The sequence below is a fragment of the Callithrix jacchus genome, chromosome 13 (assembly GCF_049354715.1).
Source record: "Callithrix jacchus isolate 240 chromosome 13, calJac240_pri, whole genome shotgun sequence".
Taxonomy (NCBI): domain Eukaryota; kingdom Metazoa; phylum Chordata; class Mammalia; order Primates; family Cebidae; genus Callithrix; species Callithrix jacchus.
The window spans coordinates 117,613,093-117,632,500 of record NC_133514.1 but is presented as its reverse complement, the minus strand read 5'-3'; the positions used below and the strand labels follow the sequence as shown (position 1 = coordinate 117,632,500).

Sequence of the window (19,408 nt, the reverse complement as noted above, 5' to 3'; positions counted from 1 at the left end):
CAACCACGTGCATCCAAACTACCCTTGGGTGAAGCACGTCCTACATTTGGAAGGGAAAAAAATACCTGTGTCGCTTTTGCAATCCCAGATTGGGGGTTAGATTTGGCCGGGGAGGAGCCCAATGTGGCTTTTCTATTTTATAATTCGTGGATAAATGAAAAAACAAGAGATTTTTTAAATTAAAATTTACAATTTAAATAAAAATTTAAAGATGGACTTAGTTCATCACAGAAAGGTGTGGAAATATTTAATTTGGCCCCTCTATGAAAAGTGAATTGATATTTGGTCAATGCACGCCAGTAGGGAGAAAACGTACACGATGGAACGACACATCTTTCTCGCTGGGTTCGAAGAGGAGGTCCTCCTACATCAGTGCAACGTCTCCAATTCAGTTAAGTCCCTCGGCATCCCCAGCTAGAACTTTAAAATGTGTCTGTGCTCTGGGAATTTGGCCTTCTGGCTTTCAATATGTGTGTTCTCTCCTAATGGGGAACCTGTAACAGTCTCACAGAGGTACTTAAAACGTTCATGGAAAAACATGAAATCTAGGCCAAAATAAATAAAATGGCTTAGTTGGTGCAACTTGCATGGGACAGACTGGGGACAGAAGGCGCGGGCCAGGCGTCCCGGGGACAGGAAGCCACCCGCCTGGGGCGCGGGAGGCTCTGGGATTCTCCCCGCCCCGCGGTGGGTGCGGGTGCGCGTGCCGGGGAGGCGGCAAGAGCTCCCCGCCCGGCCCGGGGCCCCCGGCCGTGCCCCGCCGCCCGGGCCGCGCTCGGGGTTGATTCGTACCACCTTGCAAGGAAGTGAACGCTTCGCACGGGAAGGGGAGGCGCCAGCGCCGGCCGCCGCGCCGCTCCGGGGACACCCGTGGCTGCAGCCGGCTCGGGGCGGCGGACGAGTCCCCCAGCTGCCCGCCGGCCACCTTCCCCCGCCTCCCCCCCCCCCCCCCCCCCGCCGCCAGAGTGGAGTCAAATCCGGCTTTTCGAGCCCGGGGAGGGTGGGGATATCCGGTGCCTCTCCCGCTCCAGGAGGAAGGGGGAGGGCGGAGAAGATCCTTGGCCAGTCTGCGCCGAGCAGATTCAAACCAAAACAAAAAGATTAAAGGAGCAGCGGCCGGGGCGGCAGCGGTCCCCAAGCCGGGACACCCGGGGCGGCGCGCCCGGGTTCGCGGGGGCTGCGCCGGCGCCGGGGAGGCGGGGGGAGCACGGGCAGGCGTCGCGGGAAAGAGGGGGGAGCCGAGGGAGGGCGCCGGCCGGAGGAGGGGCGGACCCGCCCGCCCGCGCCGAGCACAGCCGAGCCGAGCGGCCCGGGCGGGGCCCGACCCCGGCCAGCAGCGGCGCAGAGCGCGGGCGGAGGCGCGGGCAATGCTGCGGCTGGTGGCCGCCGGGGCCCGGACCATCGTGGACATGTCGTACGCCCGCCACTTCCTGGACTTCCAGGGCTCCGCCATTCCCCACGCCATGCAGAAGCTGGTGGTGACCCAGCTGAGCCCCAACTTCCGCGAGGCCGTCACGCTGCGCCGAGACTGCCCGGTCCCGCTCCCCGGGGACGGAGACCTCCTCGTCCGGAACCGGTGAGCCCGGCGCGCCCCCTTTCCGGCCCCACGCCCCAGTTCTCGCCCCTGGCTCGCGCCGCGCCGTTCCCGCCGTCCCCAGCCCGCCCGCGTGCCCACTCTCCGGCGCGCGCTCGGGCGCACAGCCTGACTTTGCGAGATCCCGGGAAGTTGAACCCGCCGCCATCTGGCGAAGGCGAATGTGATGTGACTTGCTGGTGTGAATATCCGATGCCACCGAACGTCCTCATAACTGAGGGTTATTTTAATTTGGGATTCCCCTCCCCTCCTCCAGCCCTCCCTCCTCCCCCTCCCGTTCCTGAAATAAAACCAACGGGACCCAGAAGGGGAGGCTCCCCGGCGGCCCACCCGCGCGCACCCACAGTTCCTGCGTTGACATAATCTTTAGGGTGGAGCGGGAGCAGCCTGGACGCAAACCGCGACGTGTAGGTAAACATGCTTTGGAGGAGGGAGGCTGGGACCCGGCTGGCTTTTCCTGTGCCCTCCAGGTTGTCAGCCGCCTCGCAGTGGCGGAGCCTGTCGTTCGGTGTGTGGGTGTGCACCTCGCCTGTGTAGTCTGCGTGTTGTCAGTGCAGTGTGACTGTTGTCGGTCCCTTGAGTGTAACGACAGCCGTGTGGCGCGTGGCCCGGGCAGCTGGGCCAGGGTCGGGGTGCAGGCATGGCTGCCTTTGCCCGCACGTTCGCAGACATTCAGTTGACACCCTGGTTGTTGGGAGACCTTCTGGCTACCCCCCACGCTCCCCACCGTAGTGTGTTTCCGCCACACTCATCTTCAGTAACTGGCGAAGCAACAGGGAGGAAACCGACCTCACTCTGTATCGGAGCCATGTTCTCAGGGTCTCTGCTCCGTGGGTCCCCGGCTGCCGACTTGGCTGGGAAGGCGCTCCTCTGTGCCCTCTGGCCTGCAAAGTCCCATCGAAAGGGTTACGGTGCTGCCGGTTTCAAGTTGAATAATAATATCGAAGGGGAGGAGTAGGTTCAGGCTGTAACTATGTTGTAAATTGTGTGCTGGAAAGTACTGCAAGTCCCCTGCACGGACTGAAGGACAAAATGTTCCCTTCCTAAGTAGCTTGGTGCAGCACTGAATCTGTCCATTTCCGAGATTCCTATCGGCCTTCCTAAAAGACTGTAGCATAGAAGAATGCTGATCAGGATATAAAACTTTTGGAAACCTTTTGGAAAAAATGACTGAACCATGGGTGGGATTGTGTGGAGGTGGGGGTGGGAGGCTGGTCTGGAATGCCTGGAAGGGGAGTGTCTAGGGATCCTTGAAAATGTTTGCATTGGCTGTGGACGCAGCAGAGGGCTGCTTCATGATGGGATGAGATGCCAGTGCTGTTGAGAGAGCGTGCACCCGGCCAGGCTAAAAGGAAAGGCTTCAGTGTGTGTTCTCGGGAACAGAGCGCACGAGTGATTTGCTAGAAGTTGAGATGACACCAGACTGGAAAGATTTCCAAACAAACTTTAACGGGCAAGAAGTTCCACACAGGATTCTTTCCTTTTTCTCCTTCTGATGAAGTATACTCGACTGCAAACACTAGTATAAACACACACACAAGTTTGTGAATGAAAGCCCTTTGGAAATGGTGTGATATGGGGAGGGGGTGACAGAGAGAGGAAGGGCAGGGGGAAGGTGGGTCGTTAGAGAACTGTAAGCCACAGCCTGGTGGGACCACCCGCCCTCAGTGGAGAGGTGGAGAGGGCTCCCGCAGGGCTGCGCGGGACCTCCTGGGCCTCTCTAGCTGCGAGTGTTAATCAACTCTGGTGTTTTTTTTTTTTCTCCTGTGATTCCTCTCCCTTCAGGCTTACTGCTGCCCTGGGACCCCTCCCTTTCCCCTTCCCCAAAGAGCTGTTCTCCCCTGGCGTCAGTGGCACAGCCTGGGTGCCTAGGCACTGCCTGCACCGGGTCACCAGGGTTGGTCCCAGTCAGGAGACACGTGGATCCCTGAATTCTGTGGTCAGAGCGCGGGAGTGCAGCCTCTCCTGTTTGGAGTTCCTCAATGTGCCCCACTTTCAAATCTCTGCCTCTTTTTTCCCTACACACATGCCAAGAATCTTTTTAATATAAATAATATCTCCATATGAAGTACTTGACCTCTAGTTTCTACCCTGAGTCCTTCATGGAAAAGAAAGGGGCCAGTTTTCTTCTGAGTTGGGAGGGGATAGAATCTGTGCCTCCCCCTTTCCCGACTCTGTTGGAAAATCTGCTCCTACCACCACGTTGTAGGAAGATCCTGTATTCTTGCTAACAGTGTCAGTGGATGTGACATGTTACCGACTTTTTTAAGAATAGAGGCTTAATGATTCACTGCAGGTTAGTTCATTTTAATCCTAGACCAAATCTCCCCTAAGCAATGTGAATGGCTTTAAATTTTATGCAAGTGCTTCTCATTTTTATTATCATAAAATCTGCTCTAGGAAGAACTGAGTAAGCCTAAATTCGCTTGTTTGGAAGCTGTTTGGAGGTTTGAATTGTGCTCTGCCGGATTTTTTCTTTCAGTGAACCATTTGCACATTTCATTGCATCTTAGCAGAAAATACAAATTCTTCATTCACAGGGAGGGACGTGCTTGTAAGCTAGACATTGATTTAGAATAAAGTTTACTATTTAGGAAAGATGTAAGAAGGGGCGTGTAAAATCCCTGTAGAATGTGTAATTGATGGCCCTTTATCCAGTTCTTACCTTCCTGTTTGCTGTATCGGAGAACAACTTCCCATCTCCCCCTCTACTCTCAGTGCTTAGAAAAGAAAAAGAAAGACCCCCAGGTTAAGTCAGTTTATGTACTATTTTTAGCTTTTTTCCTAAGAAAGTGACCAAATATTTCTAACGATTTTCTGCTCAAGTGTAAGATAATGGAGCAAAGAGTTTGTAGGAATGGCTAAGAGAAGGTGGGGGATGGGGGAGGCGTTTTTGATAAACGGTTTGTTGCTTACGGGAGGGGAACGGTATTTTCTGCTGACTCTCCAGGCCGAGATTTTTTTCCTTTCTTTTTTTCCTGTCTTTCTTGCCTTCTTTTCCTTCCTTCCTTCCTTCTTCCTTTTATTTTATTTTTAAGGCAGGTCTGATTTGGACGAGTTTGTTTTGTCTCCCAGTATTGAAGGCTTTTACTCTGGACTTGAATCCTCGCCTTTGGTTTTTGTTCAGAGGAAAGCGCTTTCCTCCCCTCAGCGGGATCGCTCTGTTTCTCAGTAAACATGAAGAGGGGGTTTAGCACTTTTTAGTACATGTAAGCCGAGTGACTCTAGAAGGATATAGATTTGGAGAATGCCTGCGCCGGTCCTATTCTTTTTTTCTGGGGTTCCTGGATTTTAGTCTTTTAAGTGGATCCTCCCGTCGGATTGCTAGAATCCTTTGCTCATTACACGCACATATTTTCAATTAAAGGGGGGCACAGGGAGGGTCTCCAAATGCACGCATCCTTCCCAAGCGTGTCCCTCTTGCCTTTCTGCGGTTCCCTGGCCCTTCCGTCCCTGCTCCCCGTCCCGGCCCCGTTCCCTTTGCGCCTGCTGCGCTTGAACTTGTTTCTGGTGGAGCTGGAGGCGCGAGCTGCGGACCCTCGCGCAGAGGTAAGGACTCAGGAGGGTCCCGGGCTGTGGAGGGTCCCAGCCAGCCGCGGGGGCGAAGCCGTGTCCAAGCGGGGATCCCGCTGGAGGTGGGGGTCCGCGAACCGGGGGCTGGGAGACCAAGAAGAGGACGCGGTGCGAGGAGCCAGCCGAGCCACCAGCCACCGCGGGCTCTTGCCGTCAGCCCTCCCAAGCCTCCTACACGGACAACGCAGGCGATTTAGGAGACAGCGGGGCGGGAGAGTGGGGGTGAGAGATGGGGGTGCTTGCGAGGCCAAGGTCATGGTCAGGTCGCCGGCTGGCCCTGTCTAGCGGCCGCTGCGCTCCAGCGCGCCGCGTGCACGGAACTCAGAACTTTGTCCACCCCGGCGGAGCTGCGCGGGCGGCCCTGAGACGAAGGGCGCGGACTGTGCGCGCCTACCGGGGCCCCAGCCCGGCCCAGAGAGGCCGAGGTCACGGTCGCAGGCCCGAGTAGCCTCGGCTCCACCTCAGGCCCGGCGTGCGCGCCCCCAGCCCGGGAGTTGGGGTTCTTGATCCCCCTCTCCGTGTTGGCGGGGAGGCTCCAGGACTGCGCGGTTGGAGCTGGCAGCGGCGGTGGAGGCACTTCCGAGGGTGAGGGCGAGCTGGACAGAGCCTGGACGGGCACGCGGGCCCTGCGCGGCTGCTGCCACCGCTCCAGTGCCTGCCCGTACAAATCACCACGATGTCTGGTGTGGCTTTTCTAGCAAAGGTCCCTGGCAAACTCAAGCAGCCACAGGCTGGCTGCAGCCATCCCGGCTCCCAGCACAGCCCCACTCCCCACTCCCCGCTCCCAAACTTGACCTCTGCTAACCGGGTCCAGCGCCAGTGCGCGCTCCCCAGGCTGCTCCGCTGTGTGTCCGGCTTCGTCTCTCCACCACTTCCCAGGAAGTGGCAAACCACAGCCTGGGGCGGGGAGAGGGGGAGCTGCGTTTTCCTCCTGCAGAGCCCCCGGCGCACGCCCCTTCCAAGGCGGGGAGAACTCCCAGGGCTGCCGTCTCTGCGGGGTTGGCAGCCCGGACGGCCCCCCAGCCCAAGGCGGAATCTCCCTGCAGAGGAGCGGCCACTGCCTATGGGACTTCGGAGACGCAGGGGGACAAGCCTGGAGGGATGAGGGGCGTGGGAAGGGTTAATCGTGGGCCAGGATCCCACAGAACACAACTGGCAGTGGGTCTGCCCCTGACCCCCACCTCCAGAGCAAACCCTCGGTCACTTCTACCCCCACGGGCACCTTTCCTGGCGTTTGCTTCACCGCCTAAGGCAGAGGCACTGAGATGGGCTCCAGCTGGCTCTGCCCTGGGCTGCTGCTGTGAAGTCCAGAAGAAGCTCCCGGGAAGCGGGCCCTTTTTACAACGCCAGGCGTTGAGAATTACGTCAATTCAGAGGAAAGACGGCAGGTTCTTTCCCTTCTCTGAAAATAGAATGTAGAAAAAAAAAAAAAATAGAACCCAGGCATCTTGATATTAAATGAGAAACCAACAAAACTCATCTTTCTCCCCTCTCATGATTGTATATCTTCCATGGGTATGGAATTGTGTGGGGTGTAACTGAGGCTGTGTGGTGTGCTGGGTCTGAAGGCAGCTTGACATAACAGAAACCAACTGCTCCCCACGTTCTTATTTCTCCGCTATACAGAGACTTTTCTGTCCTGTATATACACGAGAGATGATGGTGAGTGAGCATTTATAAACACAGAGTGTTTTCTCTATTACAGTGAAAGTGTATCACATACAGGGCAGTTTTGGTTAAGTTAAATTAAAGGTGAATTTCTTTAAAATGACCTACCTAACAGCGTTCCTCCTGCCACCAGTCCCTACCACCTTTTCATACTGTTACAGGTGGAAATGACATTTTAAGGGTCTTCCATGTCCTCCTAAGCCACCTCCTGACATTCTTAGTAGATGGCTTTTTTTCCCCCTATGTATCAGGATATTTTTGTTATGAGGTATACTGAGAGGAAAAAAGCTGGGAAAAATAGTGACCTCCCAAGTAAATTGACTCCGGATACCAAAATGAAAATAATCATCTGGTATTAATCAAGTTAAGTCTCTGCTTCTTGTTGAGGAAAAATACAGTGACGATTTGCTTTTCTTTTCATCTGAAAAGGACTGTGAAATGTTGAATGCTTCATAAAAATCGCTCTACCCAATTTTTGTTCAATTAATCAAAATGCGTGTCTTCACACTGGATGTAGTTACATCAGAAAGAAAATTTGCGACAGCCACTCTAACAGTGCTTCGAGCAACTCCTGCAGGAACATGTAGCAACCAGTGACCTTGCACATTCCATCAATCTTTAATAATATCATTGTCATTACTATTATTATCTTAAGTGTTAAATTGTTGCCAGAATCAATACAAGTCCACTTCTTTGAATATATTTTATCCCAGTGTTGTTTTTAACATCTTTGTTAAGAGGCCAATTAATTTCCATCTCACAGCTCCAGTGAAGTTTATATATAATGAGGGCTTCCTGATTCTTTTTTTCTTTTTTTCTCTTTTTTTTTTTTTTTTTTTTTGCTTATTTCTTTTGCTTCTGAAAGAAAGAGGACAGAAATAAATGGCATGTGAAACAAACAACTTGCCATTTAAAATGAAATGAAATAATTTCTAAATTGATGAAAGGATAAAATATGCCAAAACTCGGTACAAAGCACATTGAACTAATACTTGTTTAATTTGTTTTTTTATCTGAGCAGGAGGACTAACTTTCTCAAATTCTATCAGATTGTATAGCTTAGCAACCCCTCCACAGTCACCAGAATAGAGGAATTTCTCTAAGCAGAATCGAAAGGCTTAACAGAAAACCCATCATAATATATTTGTTTGTTTGTTTTCTTTTAGATTTGTTGGTGTTAACGCATCTGACATCAACTATTCAGCTGGCCGCTATGACCCCTCAGTTAAGCCTCCCTTTGACATAGGTTTCGAAGGCATCGGGGAGGTGGTAGCCCTAGGCCTCTCTGCTAGTGCCAGATACACAGTTGGCCAAGCTGTGGCTTACATGGCACCTGGTTCTTTTGCTGAGTACACACTTGTGCCTGCCAACATTGCAACTCCGGTGCCCTCAGTGAAACCCGAGTATCTTACCCTGCTGGTAAGTGGCACCACCGCATACATCAGCCTGAAAGAGCTTGCAGAACTGTCGGAAGGGAAAAAAGTTTTGGTGACAGCAGCAGCTGGGGGAACGGGCCAGTTTGCCGTGCAGCTTTCAAAGAAGGCAAAGTGCCATGTGATTGGAACGTGCTCTTCTGATGAAAAGTCTGCTTTTCTGAAATCTCTTGGCTGTGATCGTCCCATCAACTATAAAACTGAACCCGTAGGTGCTGTCCTTAAGCAGGAGTACCCTGAAGGCATCGATGTGGTCTATGAATCTGTCGGGGGAGCCATGTTTGACCTGGCTGTAGATGCCCTGGCGACCAAAGGGCGCTTGATAGTAATAGGGTTTATCTCTGGCTACCAAACGCCCACTGGCCTTTCGCCTGTGAAAGCAGGAACGTTGCCAGGCAAACTGCTCAGGAAATCTGCTGGCATCCAGGGCTTCTTCCTGAACCATTACCTTTCTAAGTATCAAGCAGCCATGGGCCACTTGCTCAAGATGTGTGTGAGTGGAGACCTGGTTTGTGAGGTAGACCTTGGAGATCTGTCTCCAGAGGGCAGGTTTACTGGCCTGGAGTCCATATTCCGTGCTGTCAATTACATGTACATGGGAAAAAACACTGGAAAAATTGTAGTTGAATTACCTCACTCTGTCAACAGTAAGCTGTAAAAACAGAACAATGACATAAATCAAGGGGGAAAGAAAATGGGTACTTTATGTCTCAGAATTACTCAAATCAATTTATTTTTAGTTGGTAATGGATATAATATTTCTTAAAACAAAAGTAAGGTGTTAATGAATAGGTTTCTCCTTCTCTTCCTCCTCCTCCTCCTCCTCCCTTGGGAGAAGAAATGTGCTAATAAAACTTCCCTCCATGGCTAAGAGGCAAAACGTTTACATTCAGTTCTTGATCCACGGATGGTCCCATTCCAGATTTTACTGTGCCAGGGAACTACATTAATTCCTGATGCCAGATCTGATCGAGTCAGTGTGTCTTCAGCTTGATGACATTTTAAAATCAGTTTTGAAAGTGGTTCCTGAATTCCTTTTTGCTTTGGGAGAATTTGGTCTTATGCTAATAAGCAGTTCATGGGTGAGAAATATAGCAAAAGCCAGCCATATATTTTCAGAATCTGTGTCCTCAGGAAATGGTCTTTTTTTTTTTCTATAAATCACTTTCCAACTATCTAAATGGAAATTTGGGGGAATTCCCTCCCAAATTTGATTTTGCTATTAGAAGAATGATTCCATGAACACAGATGTGTTTTGAAGAAGTATCACATAATGGCTTTTATCTCCCATCAACCTGGAAAGGCACATGTGAAATGGAAATGTTCTCTTTCCTCTGAAGCAGCAAATTAATGTTGAAAACTTAAATAGACAGAAAGTAGGTTTTGGAAAGGGAAACCACAGGCATTAGGGGGACTTAAAATTTATAGAGGCACAGGAAAGAGAAGAGTATGCACTCCATTCACAGTGAGACTTTGCCACAACACAGTCCTGGGAGGAGGTGCTCTCGAGGCACACCACACCCAAAGGCCTCGGTGACCACGTGCTCCACTGCCCGAGGTACCGCGTGGTGTGTCCCATCGCCCTGTGCACAGTAGGGACCTCAGTCATCAGAATACATTCGCTTCTCCTTGGAGGCTTTCAAACTAAAAGCTACGTGTTACCTCTGATTCTGGAAACAGAATAGCAGCCACTGATTCTGCATTCCCATTTCCCTGTTCCCACGTTCTGGTGGAATGAGATGCTCCTTGGCATGGTAGCCTGGTGTCCCACACTCGCCCACCGACCGCACAGGGAAAGCTGCGAAACCTGCACCCTCCCTTCTGAATCACGCCTGTGGCTCATCTGCTTCCCTCTTAACCTTCAGTGCCCTGAAGACTGCTGCCGCTGTCACCGTTGCACTGACATCCCACGGCGCCCTTCTAATTGAAGGTGAAGCCCACCAGATTATTTTTCAAAGTCTTAGGTTTCGGTGTATCTAACCTGTTCAATAAATATGGACGCAATTAAAGACACTCCAGGAAACTTAGGGACTGTATTTTTCTTTCCTTCCATCTGAGGAGCCAGGAAATCCTACTGCTGAATAGCTGTTAGTATCTGTTTTACAAGATTTACTCATTTTCAGGTACCTAATGTAGCTGCTAGCATGCATGCACAACAATACAATTTATATGGTAAATGGAACCGAATAATGGCTTCACTGAATGTTATGGCTGCACTGAAGGGAAATGTCACGGTAAATAGCTGCCAAATTATGGATCATGCCGAAGTGTCACAACTGCACTAAAGACAAATAGCACTAGAGGCTATTGCCACTGTGACGCTTTTGAGTTATGAAGAAGGGTAGCAGCCTGATGCGAGGCTCTTTGTGTCCTCATTATAGCAAAGGGTTACTGGTGCAGGGGACTCGGAAAGCCTGTCCAGGGTGGTGCTTAGTTATTCATCTGTCCCTTTCAGACCTAACAGCCACAGCAACACGGGAAGAGACTTTGCCTGGCTTTTACATTCGCAAACAAACAAAGGAGGGGCGGGAGCAGGTTTATGAATGTAACCCTGCGCAGGAAATGACTGGTAATGGAAAAATGTTGTAATAAAATAATCTAATCGAAGAATATTATTAAATTTCACGTAGTATATGTCCGAAAGGCTTAGTTGCTTCTTATGCAGATAGATGTGTGAAATCTAAGCAATAATGTACTTTCTCCCTTTGTAAAGACTTGGGGAGTAAGGACATTACCAACTAAATTGCTTCTTCGAAACTGAAGTGAGTCCCGGTTTCTTTCATTTTAATGGGAGGGTAATAAAGATGAAAGACCAACATTTTAACTGATGGATCCCTTAAGCTACAGAATAGAAATTTATTATGTTTTGAGGGAATATACTAAATTCAGCTATGTAAAAATAAAATTCAGACATCCAGGATTAAAATAAAATATAATCTGAAAACCTCATGTTCTCTCTTTCCCCAAACTAAGAAAGTGCACCACATGCTGTTTTCACTTATTCTGAGAAAACAAGCATGAACAATTCCGCCCATTCAGATAATGCCAAAAATATGTTTAAACTTTTTTCTTATTCTTTTGAAAAATGATTTGTAAATTGAGGGTCATAGTTCAGCATCAGTTTCATCTTCTGGGATTATTGTTCAAGACCAGCGTCTAATGGGAGGTGAAATGGTATGATGGTCTCAACACCTTTCTTCTGAACTGTAATACATATCACAAAAAGTACATCCATAATTCAGGGCAATTGTCAGTCTTTGTTTTAGAGAAGGGGCCAGGGTGGAACAATCCCAGTGGATAAATTATTTCTCAGTGTGGACTTCTCTGCATGTCGGGCTTTAAGGTCACCAGCCGGGCAGGGTGGAAGGAGCTTGCCTCTTGAGAAACCAAGGAGGCCCAGTGATCTGTTACCATTTGGTTGTGACTTGCAAAGAGCCAAATGCTCTTCCTTCAAACCTGTTTTGCAGGCAGAAAATACCAGCAGTGTCATTTGAGGCCCCTTTGATGATGGCTAGTGCTGTTCACTGACTTCACCATTAAAAAAAAATTTTCAGGGAATAGTTTGCAAAGAAATGAAGGAAGTTTTGCATGATGTGTTCTATAAATTGTCATTATATGATTTCATCTGGATGAAGTTTCTCAGGAGTAGAATAGAGCCTCTGTAAATGGTCATTAGTATTACATTCTGTGTTTATCTAATGAAAGTGCAGTGACAAGTAGCTGCTTCTTATTAAAATGAAAATCCTGCATTATGTACTTGAGGAACATTCCAGCTAATGAGGATGTAATGTCCTCGGTACTACACAGACCTCCTTTCTGTGTTCACCACCACAAGATGCTGGAAACCTGACAAATGATATCATTTAAGACACATGCCTGCCTTAGGGACCTGTTTTTTGGCTTCCTGTTTCTGGCTTTTATTTGGGTAACATTTATAATGGCCACCCGACTTGTACCTGGGTAATGTTTTAACCCCTTGCCCAAGCTCTCAATTAGCATGAATTTACTACAGTCAGGTTTCCTTTAAATTGGGGTGGGGCTGCTAAGCACTGAAGATATTCTTCTTGATTACTTTACCATATGGACATATGGGATAAATACTGTATTTCAGATTCATATAAAAATAGATGAGTAACGCACAGCTTTCACAACAAAAGCAATGAAAAAAACACGAAACACTAGCAACTTTGGACAATAATCTCCTAGGTGTTAAGCAAGTTTTCTGAATGCAATCTGGATGCAGAAAGGCCTGATTTGATGAATTCATAATTTTCTTCTCTATACTTTCTACTCTCTTATTAAATATTTTATTATTAAACACAAGAATGATCTATGTAAACTTTGTGGGCTATTTCGTTGAAAATTAGTTGTTCGGTAACTAATTTCCCAGTTATGGCCCAGAATTAAATGTTTATGATCATATTTCAGAAGTCAGAATGCAAAACCGGATTATCAATACGGTTGGCGAGGTCATTTTAAACTGGATTACCAGTACAGTTGGTGTGGTCACTTTAAACTGGATTACCAATACAGTTGGTGAGGTCACTTTAAACTGGATTACCAGTACAGTTGGTGAGGTCACTTTAAACTGGATTACCAATACAGTTGGTGTGGTCATTTTAAACTTTATATTCATATTTTTTCTATTTTTAATTTTTGTGGGTACATAGTATATATATTTATGGGGTACATGAGATGTCTTGAAACAGGCATGCAATGTGAAATAAATAAGCACATCATGGAGAATTAGGGTATCTACCCCCTCAAGCATTCATCCATTGAGTTGCAAACAATCCAGTTACACTCAGTTATTTTAAAATGTACAGTTATTATTGGTTATAGTCACGCTGTTTTACTATCAAATAGTAGGTCTTACTCTATTTTTTTTTTTTCACTTTAAACTTTGAATTTTATTTTTCCTAGGCGTGTAGCATCTTGCTACCCCTCGGAAGAATGCTTGCCACGAGAACCTTCCCGCTGTGACCATGAACAAACTTTGGAACATTGGCAAAAAAAAAAAGTTATGCAAAACATACAAATTCTATTTTAATAACACGTATCACGTCAAATGATACTTGGTAGTAGTGGATATTCACAGGAAGTCAACGGCATATTTCAATCATGTCTGCTGGAACCCTGTTTAATTCTTTCCCTAGCTGAATAGCTAGTGTGACACAGCGGCGAGACTAAAGGGGACCCATGGCCCACACTGTCCTCGGGTCTGTTCTTACCTGTACAGATCTGCCCATTGGTGCATGCGAGCTCCCTGCATCCCAGGAGGCAGGAACGTCCTCAGGAAGGATGTCACATGCCCTCAAGCCATACGGTAAGTACGGTGAGGAGCACAGTTTGGGGAACCGATATGTCTTCATGTATCCTGCAAAGTGCTGGGCCAAAGTACAGACTTTTTTTTTTTTTTTTTTTTGAGACAAGATTTTGGCTCTGTCGCCCAGGCTGGAGTGCAGTGGTGCAATCATGGCTATTGCAATCTCAGCCTCCCAGGCTCAAGTGATCCTCCTACCTCAGCCTCCTGAGTAGCCAGGACTTCAGGTGCGCACCACCATGCCTTGCTAATTTTTTTGTATTTAGTAGAGATGTCTTACTATGTTGCCCATGCTGGTCTCAAACTCCAGGGCTCAAGCAGTCCTCCCACCTTGGCTTCCCAAAGTGCTCAAATTAAGGCATGAGCCACCGTACCTGGCCTAGGTACAGAAATTTGAATACGTGCCTCCCAGCCCAAGCCACAGTTTCCCTTGAGGAGTACTATCTGATGGTACCTTTGAAATGACATTAAATTAAATTAATAATTAAAACACCCTGCACACAGGTGGTAGCATCCAATACAAAAGATGGATTTATGCTTAGAGCCCAGAAAAATTTTTATAAAATTTGTCGTGCTTTATCTTTGGCACCTAAAGAGCTGAACAGGGTCTTAGGATGATCGAATGGGTGGTTTCTTTAGTGGGTGGGAGATGCTGAAATGTGGGTAAGTAATGGTGTTCTTAGAAGGCACTCCCTAGGTGCTGAAGCTCTGGAGGTCCATGCTTGCTTCCACGGTGGCTGCTGCCAGCAGAAACTTAGAGCTGAAAGCAGCCTGCACCCATCTCTGGCCCTTGTAAATGAGAAGACTCAATTTCTATTTTTTTTTTTGTTTATTTGTTTTTTAAGAAAGGATCTTGCTCTGTTGCCCAGGCTGAAGTACTGTAGCATGATCTTAGTTCACAGCAGGCCTGACCTCCTGCGCCCAAGCGATCCTCCCACCTCAGCCTCCTGAGTAGTTAAGATCACAAGTGTGCACTACTATGCCTGGCTAATTATTTTTCATAGAAACAAGGTCTCCCTTGTTGCCCAGACTGGTCTCAAATTCTTGGGTTCAAGTGAGTTTCCTGCCTCGGCCATACAAAGTTCTGGGATTACAGGCATGAGCCACTGCACCTGGCCCCAGTTGCCTTTTAAACTGTTAAATATGGGATTTGAAGAATAACCTAGTTCTACCCATTTTGTGAATGAAGACACTGGGACCCAGAGAGAAAAGTTGCCCTCTCCAAGGTCACAGAGCCTGTTGGACGCAGAAGTGAAGCTGGAACACCGGCAGATTCCCGCCTGCCCGCCAGGCCACTTCTCTGCAGCCCCCTTTACCATCTGCCCAGGTCCTTTGGGATACGGCTGATGAGGCGTTTGCAGAACAGTTGGCCTTTGTTACACATCTTTTTGTGGAGGAGTTGATGAACCCAGTAGAAATATCATGGTTCTGACCACGAACATGTGTTCAGCTCTAATCCAGCACAATTAGGATCCCAGATCGTTTCGTTCTGTGTCATCTAAATATCACAATCTTTTGAAAGTCAAAAACAAACAAACCAGCCTCAATGGAATTAATGGCTGGATACCTGCAATTTAGTTTTAATCCTACAAGGAAGGTCTATCAATGTGTTCTTATAAATCAAATAAAGAAAATCAAATAGAGAAAAATCACGTGTCGAACATTCATTTTCTAGAAGGATTTCACCTACTTGTTTTTGCCTGTAGAAAGCTGATAATGTTTGCCTGTCATAATCTTTGCTTTATAGCAAAGTATCTAGAATGTGAATTTGCTGTTCCACCCAAAATCAAATTCTGGATCCTGTAGACTCAGCTCCTTGGGGGGTGAATTCATTCATTGATGGCAGGCGGTATTTTAAGGTGAAGGGGATATGTGTGAGGAAGACATCGTGGGTCCACATTTCATGCTCACCTGTGGCAGGAACCCTATATTCTGTATTCATGACAGATCATAATTAAGGTCAGAAACAAGCCTTTCAAAACCACATGACATTGAACACCCATGTCTTTCCCCATCGTTTCTGCCTTCCTTCCCTCGAACTCATGCATAACAAGCGTAAACTTTCAACTTTACATGAACAAATCCCTTCCCAATAGAAACAGCCTCTTTTAACATTGAAAAACCACTTCACAGGAGCGGCAACAATGTCAAACGCAATCACATTTTGTAGAAACCTCATTTCTCACCAGGGGACTGGTAGTGATAGTGTTCCCTGTGTATGTTGTTGGAATTTACATTTGGAAATTGAATTGTCTCCTTGAGGGTTTTTACTCAAAGTAACTTGGGGAATTACTTGTGGAATGAGGGCCAGTTGAAGGAGCCCTGGTGTCAAGCTAGCTGTAGAGAATGCTCATTCTCCAGCAGCAGGAAAATTAAAATGCCACTATTATCAGTATTGGAGAATATTTGTCCTTTCGACTTGTGCATATACGTTTTGTAACGTTTTGGAACTGATTTACGCATTGGACGTATTTGAATGCAATGTTGCTGTCTTCACTTCTCTACTGTTAAACAGGTAGAGACGAATGATTCCCATTAGAGATGGGAAAATTAAAGCCCAGAAAAATGACTTGCCCAAGACCACTTGTCACTGGTTGAGCAGAAGCTGGGTCCGTGGATATTTCTCAGACCAAGGCTGTTCTTCACTAGAGAGGGTGCTTCTTAGCTGCCGATGTCCACACGAGTCACCTGTTGAAATGCTGGTCCCGATTCAGGAGCTCCGGGGGGCCTGGGAGTCAGCATTTCCCATGTGACACCCATGCTGCTGGTGGCAACGTCCTGCATTATTGTGCTGCCTTCGGAGAGATTCCCATCTTGCAAAATGCTGCCTCATCGGGCATTTCAGAGCAATCCGAGGGCTATCTGGGTGTGAATTTCGAAAACTGGCTTGAATTAACTATGAAAATGGTTCCTTTTTATCGCCACGGTTTCAGCTTTGTTAAAGGAACCCTCCCTTCTGAAACTCAGCTGTGACGCCTGATTCTATGTCTCATATTTGGAGGGCTCTGGTGGCACTGGTTTTCATACACTTCTAAATAGGCAGGAAGTAAGTTCAGAAAGGTAATAGGAGCGGCCTACAGTGGGCCCTCGACCTCCAGCTTCACTGCCTTTCAAATCAAGGCAGGGCTCAGAAGGCCCTAAACTCTGCTGGTGTTTTCCTTATGCTTTTTCAGTCTAATTCTTTGTCATGCCAGTGTTCTCATCCCTGCTGGTCAGAGATCACCAATTAAACCTCACTCCGTTAGCTGGAGTGGTCAGTAAAACTCCTAGCAGGCCTTTGCGGGGTCCCCTGCCCCTCAGCTTATGTCGTCATTAGCAAGACACTTGACAATTATCTTGACACAGGAGAGAAACATCCAGTTTTTGTCACCTTTGAACCGGGTCACTTGGAACAAGCGATGTGGCAACACATGTAGTGCTTATTTAAAATTTGGCCCACAGAAATTCTAGTAATGTAAGAGTCTGTAGCCTTCCTAAGAGAAGAGTTATAAACCATACAAATGCTTCATAATACATCACCGTAGTCATTGGCATAATATCTGTCTATCTAGGACAAATGCAAGAAAACATCTTGTTACCAAAAAGGAACCAATTGAGTTGTAGATAAAATCTAATTTTTGGAGTTTGCAGATAGCCCTGAATGCCCAGCCAGGGAACCAGTGTCCGTTCTGGGCTCTCAACGTGTTGCTCAATGGGAATCGGGCAGGCCCCGCACCGTGCCCCTGAGCACCTGACCTTCATCCTTCATGTGTGGTTCCGGCTATGGTCAGCATAGCACATAGTCTCCTGGGAGCGCATAGCCGTGCTTGATGTGCTTTTTCTCCATGTGCCGCAACCCACAGGAGAGGCCATGGAGCCAAGTGGGAGGGTCTGGGGAGATGCCTATGAACAGGGTCGGCAGGAGAATGAGCAGTTCCATTAGGCACTCGCCAGAGTCCAGCACAGACCTCAGGCAGAAAGAGGAGGGACTGGAGGTGCCACTGATGACCTCAGAAAATCAGGGGGCAGCAGGGAAGGTAGGAGCCAGGTGGGGAGAACGGGAGTAGAAAGCTCCAGGAAGGCTGGGCTGAGCCGGGTGAGGACAGGGAGGCTGAGCTGAGCAGGGTGAGGACGGGGAGGCTGGGCTGAGCCGAGTGGGGACGGGGAGGCTGGGCTGAGACGGGTGGGGACGGGGAGGCTGGGCTGAGACGGGTGGGGACGGGGAGGCTGTCACCTCCCCCCACCCCGTGAACGTCAGCTTCTTGGGCCTTTGTAGAGCACACACAAGACCTGAGGAGCCCTGGGGTCCCTGGCCTCCAGCTGGGACCTTTGCTGCTTTGACCAGCAAATCTTAAAAAGATGTGGCCATCATTTAATAATGGTGGGTGACAGTATAGGCAGTTTGTCACTAACCTAACTTCAGTGAGTTTATTTTCACGATTTTCCCAGTTCTGTGGAGGCAAATATCTTCTCACTGCTGGGTTCCACGAGCACTTCATTCAGATCTCATTTCTAATGCCTTCCACGGCGTGTTGTCTCCCTGGAGACGGCGGGCTCCTTGAAGGCAGCAGCCATCTCACCTCACTGTCCCCTCTGTATCCCTAGCACTTTACTGCAGGGTTGTAGCATAATGTCTGCTTTTTACTGCCGTGTTAAAACAGAACAAAAGTCCATACCCAGTGACTCACAAGTGTATACTGTTGCAGGATTTCAGGGCAGGCACTCCACAGTGTTTTCCAGTTGTAAATGAGACCTTAAGAGCTGGTGCTGAATCCTGTCAATCCCACGTCATAGCCTCAGGCAAATCATGGGCCCTCACTCTGCCAGAGGCTGCTCACCTGAAAAACCAGGTAAACTGATCTGAGTACCTGGGAAGCCCAAAGAGGATGGATCGTGCAGGTCTAGGGTGTCTACCTGATGGTGCAACAAATATGTTTTATTCTTCAGAGCAGCTCTACTGTTCTGCTGGCAGCGATCTCCTGTGCTTCCTTAGCACTCCCCAGAATACACCCCAGAGCGCTGGGCTTTTTCAAAGGTCTCAGCAGTGCCTCATACTTGGGCATTGGGATTGGAGTCTCTGGACTATTCTAACCCCATGTGTCAGAGAAAGCTGTACTGGAACTGAAGAGGGTTCCAAGAAGTACCCAAAGCATAGCGGGCTGTCAGTATGTCCGCTGAATGACTCAGCAAGTGAACAAAACAACGCAGGCTAAATCCTTGGATAAATAAGAAGGACTATCAGTTAAAGATAAGCCAGACCAACTCTCATCCTTCCACTAAGCGTCTCTTTAGGATTCTGGCCACCACGCTTGGCTCACATGTGAGAACCCTGTTCCAAATGGACAAGAGTGCTGGCTAGAGAGACTCCACTGGGTGATGGAACTTGGTCTCGCGTACATATGCGTGCAAGTCAGACTGGCCTGAGTTCAAATCCCACTCTTCCATCGATTGTCGCCACAACTTTGGGCAAGATTTTTAACCAACAAGAACCTGTTTTTTCATTTTTGTTTGTCATCTGTGCACGAGGAATAATAACCCTAACGTGCGGATGCCATCCAGTAAAGCAGAGAGCACCTGTTCGGATGCCCGGCCCTCAATCATACCAGCTCCTGTCCCTGCGTTCCCCTTGGAATGAGAGAGGCACAGAGGAGAACTCTGGAAACGGCCGTCAGGGAGGTGTGCACAGGCTCCCGTGCTCTGGAAATGGCAGTCAGGGACGTGTGCACAGGCTCCTGTGCTCTGGAAACGTGAGTCAGAGAGGTGTACACAGCTCTACACGCCCTGATGCCAGGACAGTAGTTCTAGCCCTTATGGGTTTTCAGACTTGGGAGTAGGAAA

At 48.4% G+C, this 19,408-nt stretch overlaps 1 protein-coding gene across 1 annotated transcript; it reads left to right on the top strand.

The window, feature by feature from the left end:
- Positions 1 to 1,084: 1,084 nt before the first annotated feature.
- Positions 1,085 to 11,212, top strand: PTGR3 (prostaglandin reductase 3). Its single transcript, XM_078347010.1, has 2 exons — positions 1,085 to 1,576; positions 8,002 to 11,212. The coding sequence occupies exons 1-2, from the start codon at positions 1,368 to 1,370 to the stop codon at positions 8,924 to 8,926; spliced, it is 1,134 nt and encodes a 377-aa protein (XP_078203136.1). The 5' UTR covers positions 1,085 to 1,367; the 3' UTR covers positions 8,927 to 11,212.
- The last annotated feature ends 8,196 nt before the right edge of the window (positions 11,213 to 19,408 follow it).

What these genes read in the sequence shown, in the direction of transcription:
- PTGR3 (XM_078347010.1), top strand. Translation starts at nt 1,368, where the DNA reads ATGCTGCGGCTGGTGGCCGCCGGGGCCCGGACCATCGTGGACATGTCG. An exon ending in GACCTCCTCGTCCGGAACCG is followed by an intron (nt 1,577 to 8,001) that starts GTGAGCCCGGCG and finishes GTTTTCTTTTAG; the next exon opens with ATTTGTTGGTGTTAACGCAT.